We start from the raw sequence: 8,744 nt of genomic DNA, 5'->3' as shown, positions 1-8,744 counted from the left end.
GTGCGAAATCAAGGGGTTTATTGTAATAAAGGACAGGATAAGAAAAAGGTGGACAGGTGATTCTTCTGACAGCTTAATAACACACTTACAAACCAGCATATCAGACAAATAGTATCAAAGATTCTGTGATCAGGATCCTGTTGCTATAAGTTAACATATTCTACTTGAACTATACCAAGTGTATCTTAAAGAGAATACAAATCAACAATTACCTTCAGTAGTGTGATGACAGCACCAACAGCCCTTCCAGGTGCCTGAAGACCCTTGTTGTGTGCCTACGAAATATTCAAACAGGATGTTTCTCCGGTCAGCCTATAAATACAGAGCGAAAAGAAGAGTTTTATTTCAGGAAAGATACAATAAAACGAACCTGGAGAAAAAGTAGAGCAACGACTTTTGGGAGGAAGGAAACTGGATCAGTCTCTGAAGAAACTTGTGCTATCAAATCCTTCAATTCATACACGAAATTAAGGTGTCAGATAATTAGCACTAGAATTCAGCCATAAAGAAACTTAGCATGTATGAATTATTTATTCAGCACATTATGCCATATTGAACATTAACGTCTTCAGACCCTACCAATCTATAAGAGCGCCTACGAGTCTAACAATCTTGGTAAATTTATATTATCATGGTGATTTTGACTTGCGTTCTGCTATTCCGTACTTGCACTATTTTGATGTTTAAAAACACAAGAAACAACATTCTTTTAACCATGGAAAATACCATATTTTCTTGGAAACAGAGATCATCCTGAGACACAGGGTTGTGAAAAGTGCTACCAGACTGTTTCAGGTTATTTGGGCGGTTTGCTAAGTTGAGAATTCGAACACACAAGAAACAATTAGTGTTTGGGGCATATCAAATAAGTGATGAATTGGTAATACACTCATTCCAACTGAACTGGGGATCAAGGGGAACGTTTAGGGCCTAAACCAGCAACAACTAAAAACCTGTTAGGCCTAGTTCGAGAAAGTCGGTTCTCACTGGTTTTCCAGACGCTGTGGTGCTGCCATCAAGATAGAAGATACCAAGAACATACCTTGCGGTAGGAATGCAGCATTGATCGCTCAAGTCTTTTATCAAGCTTCTTAAATAACAAGCCACTGAAAAAGAGAGTAAGCACTTTGATAATCCAGCCAATGTGGAAAGCAAGTAACAAACATAAAATGTTACCTTTCCTCTGCTGTATCTCTTAAGGCGTCCATAAATGAGTCAAACCGCTGTTGTGGATTTCGAGGAAAAGGTTAGAAAGAGCTACAAAGTCCAGTTATATTTGGAGTTGTGGATCTCAAAGACATAGCAACAGTCACTTGTTCATTTGTTATTTAGTGTACGCGTTTAGACAACAAAGAACTCACCAGTCATATGCTTAGGAACATACAGATATTATCAACTAGCAAAGAATAACAGATTAGTGAGGAAGATGCTTCTGACATGCAATCTTATATCTGAACTAGTGTGTCAGCCCTAGTATGAATTATGTACACATTCCGAAGAAAGAATTGACTACGTAATACTCGAGAAGAAATTGAACACTTATCTTCTCGTGTCAACATTTATTCAGGATATATGCTGCATATCTATTTTATTAGTTATTACAGGATCAAACAATTGGTGTTCTAGAACACGCAGAAAATTAGCATTAATAGGATTTCGTGGTTAAGTTGCAGAAGGAAAGGATGTTTTAGAGGATATAGACAGCATAGAAGAAATTGTGAATGATGGGTATTTATAACATAGCATCTTGGCAAGCTGGTAATTAACATAATGCAGGAAGCTTCATGGAAGAACTTCATCTATATAAAGATTCATTGCCTCAAAATTGTTGAGTAAGTATTTTATCATGTTAAGCATCTAAACGTCTGCTCTACCCCAGAGACCCAGACATAGTTTTGTTGTATGTTAGATTGTTAACTGCATGTGCTAGCATATTATCAGAATTTAAGCTGCTATGCATACTAGATTTAGAACAAGAAAAACACAGAAAATGAACATGAAGTGGATTTCATTGTTAGTCCACAGAATGACAGGATGTTGTACACGGTATAGGTGTTGGGTATTTACAACATAGCATCTTGGCAATCTGGTGATAAACATAATGCAGGATGCTTCACGGAAGAACTTCATCTCTGTATAGATCATCGCATCAAAAATGTTTAGTAATTTGTCATGTTCATCTTCCAAATGTCTGACCTACCCTAGAGACCCAGACTAAAGTTTTTGTGGTGTGTTAGATTGTTTAACTGTAGGTGCTAACATATTACCAGAATTTAAGCTGTTATGCATACTAGATTTAGAACAAGAAAAATACGAACTAAGGAGTTCAAGGCTTCAATCAATTCATCAAACAGTATTTCTTGGTTACAGACAAACCTTTCCCTCCAGTGCTTCAACTAAAGCTTGAGCCTTCGATGACAATTGCCCTGGAAGATCCTTTGCCTGATGTTTTTTTAACAGAAAGCAAACCCAAGAGGTTAAACCAAATGACATCTTCATTCAGGATTGACACAGGAAAACATTACATAATATATGGAAAAATGAAACAAGTGAATTGTACCAGAAAAGTGCGGTCAGTAGTGCTCAGCTGAGCATGCTGTTCTTCACTGTCTTCATACTCCATTCCATTCTTCAATTTGTTGTCCCTATCCTATTGGTTGTTCAGTGTAAAGTACATGTACTAGTCAGAGAAGTAGGTTACAAAACCTTTTAAACGATTCAGATTTGAAATAGGAGCTATAAGCTAGTCCCAGTTTCTTAGTTCATCACGCAAGAAAGGTCGCTAGTAAGGAAGTAACAAAATCAGGGACGCATGTTATTTTAACGGTTCTTTTGCAACTGTAATATTAAAGCCAAAATGGATACATCACAGAAATTTTTATGAATTATAATATTGCAGGCAACCATACTGTGAGCTTATAGAAGTTACCAGACTAGATAAAATCTTGTCGACTATTGGAGTACCCATAGTTCTTAGCAGATGCTTGTGTAATATGCCCTGCAAAAAACAGGTAAAGAAAGGACCGTAAGTAAAGGCTGCTAACATATTGAGTAGCAAGCGATCTTGTGAGAACGATGCACATAGGCTATAGTAGCTTACAGAGGTAGCAGGATCATCCTCAAACACATCTAGAGCTTTTTCATAGAGTTGCATATCGAGGACAGCCTAACGATGGCAAAGAATAATATTGAAAAAAGTTAGATTATCTAGCACCAGAAGAGAAATGCAGGAAAACAATTTAAAATACAGTAGCAATATCGAACAATTTCAAGGCTATCCAGAAACTATAGTACAGAAAGGAAGCACAAAGAAAATGGGATGCAAAAGCAGATACCTCATCTAGCTGCTTTTGCAGATTATCAAGTACACTTCGCCTCCTTTCAGCATTTTCTGACAGCATGGTGTTCCTTTTCTTCTTCCATGCATCAATAAGCATTGGCCTCAGGTGAGAGGACAATAATTTAATAGGGCCATTTAAGTCGTCTGAGCCTAATGTTGGTTTCAAAAGTTAAGAAATTTGTAGAAGCACAATTTCAACTGAATAGAAACAACAAGGTTAATCTTATCTAGTTTCCTGACCTCCCAACTCTTCTAACTCCGGAGCAACAGCCAAAACCTTTTGCTCTATCAACTCATCGGGGAAGATATTTGTGTTCTCCTCTTTTGGTTTCTCTGGTGCCTTTTTACCACCGCGCTTTGCATCACCTGAAGAACCAGCGTCCTTGTTTTTCCTATGAGCTTTCTTGCCCTTTACAGGGATGATTTCTTCATCATCATCCTTCTCAACTGCTCCGCCTTTGGCAGACCCCGTCGCTTTTCCTCGTTTCTTCTTTGGTCCTCTGTCCGATGAAGCACCTGTACCGCTGGCGTCATTATCACCAAAGTCTTTTGTGTCCGAGTGCTGGACAGATCCTGCCCTATGCTCACTACTTGAATTCATATTCACGGGAGTTCCTTGACCACCAGCACTATGTTTGATACCAAAGGAGCCAATCTCTTTCTCAAGTTGATCAAAAATACCCTGAAATGGACGGAAGAACAGACAAATTGCACTCGTTTGAGAGGTATAATGGGATAGTGCATACATAACTGCAGATTATCACAGGTGCAACAAGCAGGTTCTGACAATTCACCTTAATGAACACATTGCTGAAGACACATGATTCTCCAAAAAGCACTGCTTTTGAAGACTGCAAAGAAAGATTTTTTTAATGTGTGGCCATTTATGAAAAGTACACAAATTTCGATTACTTTAAATATGCCAACCTTGGCTGCCTTCTGAAAAGATGGACAAAGAGACAATATCTTGGTTGCATCAGGGCCACTGATATATGATGGAAGGATCGAAAGAGAATCAATCCTGAAAAAATAAAGGGTATTTTGTAGCAATGAAAACTTGAAAGGTGCTTAGCTTGGCAGAAAAAGGGATTACTAACAGTCAATAGGAAAGGCACAAATAATATCTTGATGCTGCACAAAATGTTGAGACACCCTGTGAAGTCTCAACTACTTCAATGAACTGATGTAACTAATTAATCAATTCATACATCTTGCTATCGCTTGGTCAGTTTACTCCCTTTGCTCCTCTACGCTGATGTAGGTCATAACTCATAAGTCAAACACCTGTCACATGCCATAACAGGATGCAGTGTGTGTGATGGGTGGTCTAGGCCCTGAATCTTGTCATCCTGGTGCTGTAATGGCGTGGAGAAAAGGGAGTGCAGGGGAAGCAAGAGAAAATGTTGACTTGCTTGCGCCTTATTGATAATTCCATCCTTTAAACGGATGGGTTACAGCTCAAAGTGGGATCCAACCAACCTACTCCCTCCGTCCCATAATATAAGAATGTTTTTGACACTAGTGACGGAGGGAGTAGTTTTTTCCCCTAACTTTATCTCCAACCTAAAGTCCTAACTTAAAGGGCATGGAATAGGATGCTGCCTGCTTAGATGCACCACCCTTGGCTTGTAAACCAGCTACAGAGGCCCCGGTCCCATGTTGACACTGGTAGGGAATTCCCCACATGACAAACCAGTTTTATTTGTTCCACACCATGCGTACAGGGACTATCAAACAGAACTGGAAGGCTCATTTTTTTAGAATGCATGCCATGTTAGGACATCATAGCATATAACAGTGACAAATAGCAATGAAACCTTGAGACCAGACATGACATTTAACAATACCATTGTCCGTTCTCAATTGCGTCACCCACAGCAGCATCTAGCATATCGACAACAGAAGGATGTACAAAAACAGCCTCCAGTGCAATGCCATCTGGATATCTGGCCTGTAGAATATAAGATAGTCAAACAAACAAACAGGCATTGCATTTTGAACAGGGAAGGGATATTGACAGCTTCAAGTGTACCTCTAAGTACTGTTTAGGCTGGGGAATTGCGAGTTTCTGAAGCACTTCGTACCCAATATAAGAGTTCTGTACAGAAAATGAAAAGTGAAACAAATGGAAGGATATAAGGCATAACAATAATGCAAAGTATGTGATCCGAACACAATTGCTTATCAATGCCGATTGCTAAATATCAGACCAAGAGATTTTCATATGATTTTATATGGGAGTAAAACTGTCTACAAAACTGTGTGGGATTATGTGGAAGAACTAGATCAGTAGTCATGCAAAGGTGTGCACATGAAGCAGTTGAGATCTTGTCTGGATTAATACACATGTTTTTCTGTGAAGCCTACTCATGCAACCAGCTCGAAATTATTTAGTTGTAATAACATGTTAAATAACAGGGAAGGGGAGCCTTGGCGCAGTGGTAAAGCTGCTGCCTTGTGACCATGAGGTCATGGATTCAAGTCCTGGAAACAGCCTCTTACAGAAATGTAGGGAAAGGCTGCGTACTATAGACCCAAAGTGGTCGGACCCTTCCCTGGACCCTGCGCAAGCGGGAGCTACATGCACCAGGTTGCCCTTTTTTTTTAACATGTTAAATAACAGGAATTAAAATGTAAGCTAGAGATGCCTCAACCTGTGAAAAAAATGCATCAACGCTTTCCTTTTGAGCATGAGCAAATACCTAGCAAAGAAAGAAAAGCACAACATTAAAACATAGTTTACGAATTAGATATATGAACTGCAATGCAGAACTTACAGCTGGTGTCCAATGTACTCCGGCACGGACAGACCCAAGTACAGCACCTTCTTTTAGCAAGGCAACAAAAATGGACTGGAAGAATGAACCTTCCACTGAAACTCCATTAGCACCGTGCATTTCTTGGAGCTGTTGCTGCAAGGAGTTCCAGACAGATGGCAAGTTTGTCGGAACTGTTAAACCTCTTGTCGCACCACGGACCATGGCAGTAATTCGTGAGACGTATGCTGGAGTGTATAGCTGGCCACCTTCTAGCCTTCCTTGCACCTGGAAGGATTTATAGAACTTATAGAACCTTTTTGGTTGAACGAAAGCAGCAAAGGAAAAGACCATTCAAAACATGAGATAGCACAGCAGGCTTACAATAGTTCCAAGCCGAGGCTCGAGAATATTGAGGACTAGCTCTGAGCCAATGTGTAACTGTGCAGCAATCTCAGCCAAGGCAATCTGGCTGCGCTCTTGCAACTTCTCATTTATCTCTTCCGTCACAGTGTCCCAGTAAGACTGTGACATGATCTCCCCGTTGATCAACATCAGGGCCGGATCCTCCGTGACGACCTTTTGTGCCTGCCTCTCAATATGGTAAAGATCCACCCCCAGGGTATCTGATAAATCGACTAGTGATGCGCGCCCTCGCTTCTTGATCTCCACCTTAATCTCATGCTTCAAATGGTCCTGCCACACCACAGATCACCATGGATGACGGATCAGCTAAAATCTGCACATTCTTGGTTGCGCAAGTGTGTTAAACAGAACTAAGGCAGGCAGACATTATCACAGCAATTTATAGCAATATACCAGAGCAATTTCTAGACAAGGCTCCTCCAGAACTTTATTAAAGCCCGAGCTGTTCAAACACGCAATTAAATCAAAATCTCTCATCTGTCTGACTGTATCTGTGGCAAATTGCCAGGAAGAAGAGAACAATTTTCTCTGCTGAGCACTGGAGCAACTCTACAATGTTGCAAGAGGGACTGGAAACAGATGTAGTACTAAATCTAAACCCATCACTAATTTACTATACAGAAATACCACTAGCAGCTGTGACAGTACATCAATTTCCCATGAATGCTCTGAATTTAAACCATCCTTGAGAAGTGATAGCCTACTACATAAACGAAGATGAAATTCACCGCCCTGCACTAGAGGTCCAGGGTTTAGATGTTGATAGCACCCATAATTTCAACGCCTATACCCAAATCCACGGTAAGTTCTCCACGCCCCATGACACTAGACTGAGTCTAGTTCAAGTGTTCAACCCATTCCCCGCATAGAGACGAATCTGGTTTCCGACAGACCGAGAGGGGAGTGGGGACTAGTAGTAGAGAGAGGAGGGGGGAGAGGCGGGGCTTACGGATGTGATGTACTCCTTGCCGGAGACGGTGTGGAGGAGCTCGAAGTCGATGAGGCCGCGCTCCTGCAGCTTCTGCACGAGCTCCACCACGTTGCGCTCCGACAGCCGCACGCTCGACCGCGCGCTCTGCGCCGCCTCCAGCTGCCGCTGCAGCTCCAGGAGCTCCGCGTCCATCTCTTCCCCGCGCCTTCGCTGCCGGCGCGATCCGCTGCCGCGTCGCCGGAGACGGGGAGGGGGGCGGTTTGCCGAGATCGATCGAGCCGTCGACGGAGTTGGGGGTCACGCGATTCGACTTGCCGGAGGGGGAGAACGGAGCGGCCTGGCTGCTTACTGACAAGCGGGGCCTCGCGATGGGTTGGGTAGCGTCTTCTCACAATGAAGGCGGATAAGAACTAGTAGTACGTATCCGCAGTGCGAAAACGTAGAACAACGACCAGTTTACCCTCAATTGCTTTTCTGCTTTTTGCACCCAACACCTTGAGAGAAAGAAGACGATGTTTCTAATTTTAGCTTCCACTAGTAAAAGAGCCTGTGCGTTGTAACGGAACAAAAAAACACACACACTCTTAACCCAATAACCACGACTTGAGACCTTGATATGTAGACGTTCTTTATTTTAAAATTGCATCACATTTGTGTTTCCGGCGGTGGTCTCAATGCTCACACAACGAAAACGCATTTGAATGTCGTCAATCCTAAGGCGTCTCTCTCTCACACACATACACACAAACACACACACAGACACACACACACGCGCGCGCACTCGCACACACACAATCATTGAGAGTAAGATGAGAAAAATGTTGTTTTTTCCCGTGAGGTTTTTTAGAGTTGTGCATGCGTGGTTATCAATGTTTTTTCCCTCTCAATCTGGTTTTAATGTGTATTTATTTGCAATTTGGATCGCCGCCAGTGCGGAAAAAAAAACCAGATCGTGCACTATAGATTATGTTTGCATCCAAATTAATAGTTTAGAAATATTTAATAGCTAAAAGTAACAACATATTTGGATTCTACACATTTTTCTAATCAAATTTCATATATAATATGTTAAAATCGGAGTTACGATTTAAAAGATATGGATAATTTTATTTTAGATAAACTGCGGATTGATTAACTGAAAGGTCAGGGGGTTTTCTGTTAAAACACAAAAAAACGATTCGTATGACTTAAATATGTACGGCGGTTTGATTACCTAAAATCTCAGGGGGGTTCTGAGAAAACTAAAAAAACGGTTCGGTATGACTTAAAGATGGACTGCGGGTTGATTTCA

At 41.3% G+C, this 8,744-nt stretch overlaps 1 protein-coding gene across 1 annotated transcript in view; it reads right to left on the bottom strand.

The window, feature by feature from the left end:
- LOC119318553 (E3 UFM1-protein ligase 1 homolog) overlaps window positions 1-7,792 on the bottom strand; it is a 10,352-nt gene extending 2,560 nt beyond the window's left edge. The window contains exons 1-18 of the mRNA XM_037593130.1: window positions 7,472-7,792; window positions 6,481-6,792; window positions 6,118-6,384; window positions 5,995-6,042; window positions 5,373-5,438; window positions 5,188-5,291; window positions 4,268-4,361; window positions 4,135-4,191; window positions 3,581-4,022; window positions 3,336-3,490; window positions 3,101-3,166; window positions 2,930-2,998; window positions 2,561-2,650; window positions 2,377-2,442; window positions 1,177-1,223; window positions 1,043-1,106; window positions 371-448; window positions 213-275 (exon numbers count right to left, since the gene is read on the bottom strand). Of these exons, the coding sequence (XP_037449027.1) occupies window positions 213-275; window positions 371-448; window positions 1,043-1,106; window positions 1,177-1,223; window positions 2,377-2,442; window positions 2,561-2,650; window positions 2,930-2,998; window positions 3,101-3,166; window positions 3,336-3,490; window positions 3,581-4,022; window positions 4,135-4,191; window positions 4,268-4,361; window positions 5,188-5,291; window positions 5,373-5,438; window positions 5,995-6,042; window positions 6,118-6,384; window positions 6,481-6,792; window positions 7,472-7,645 (2,262 nt within the window). The 5' untranslated portion in view covers window positions 7,646-7,792. The remainder of the gene's footprint in view (window positions 1-212; window positions 276-370; window positions 449-1,042; window positions 1,107-1,176; window positions 1,224-2,376; window positions 2,443-2,560; window positions 2,651-2,929; window positions 2,999-3,100; window positions 3,167-3,335; window positions 3,491-3,580; window positions 4,023-4,134; window positions 4,192-4,267; window positions 4,362-5,187; window positions 5,292-5,372; window positions 5,439-5,994; window positions 6,043-6,117; window positions 6,385-6,480; window positions 6,793-7,471) is intronic.
- Between the last annotated feature and the right edge of the window lie 952 nt (window positions 7,793-8,744).

Source organism: Triticum dicoccoides, chromosome 1B (genome assembly GCF_002162155.2).
Source record: "Triticum dicoccoides isolate Atlit2015 ecotype Zavitan chromosome 1B, WEW_v2.0, whole genome shotgun sequence".
NCBI lineage: Eukaryota > Viridiplantae > Streptophyta > Magnoliopsida > Poales > Poaceae > Triticum > Triticum dicoccoides.
This window is presented reverse-complemented; position numbering and strand designations above follow the sequence as displayed.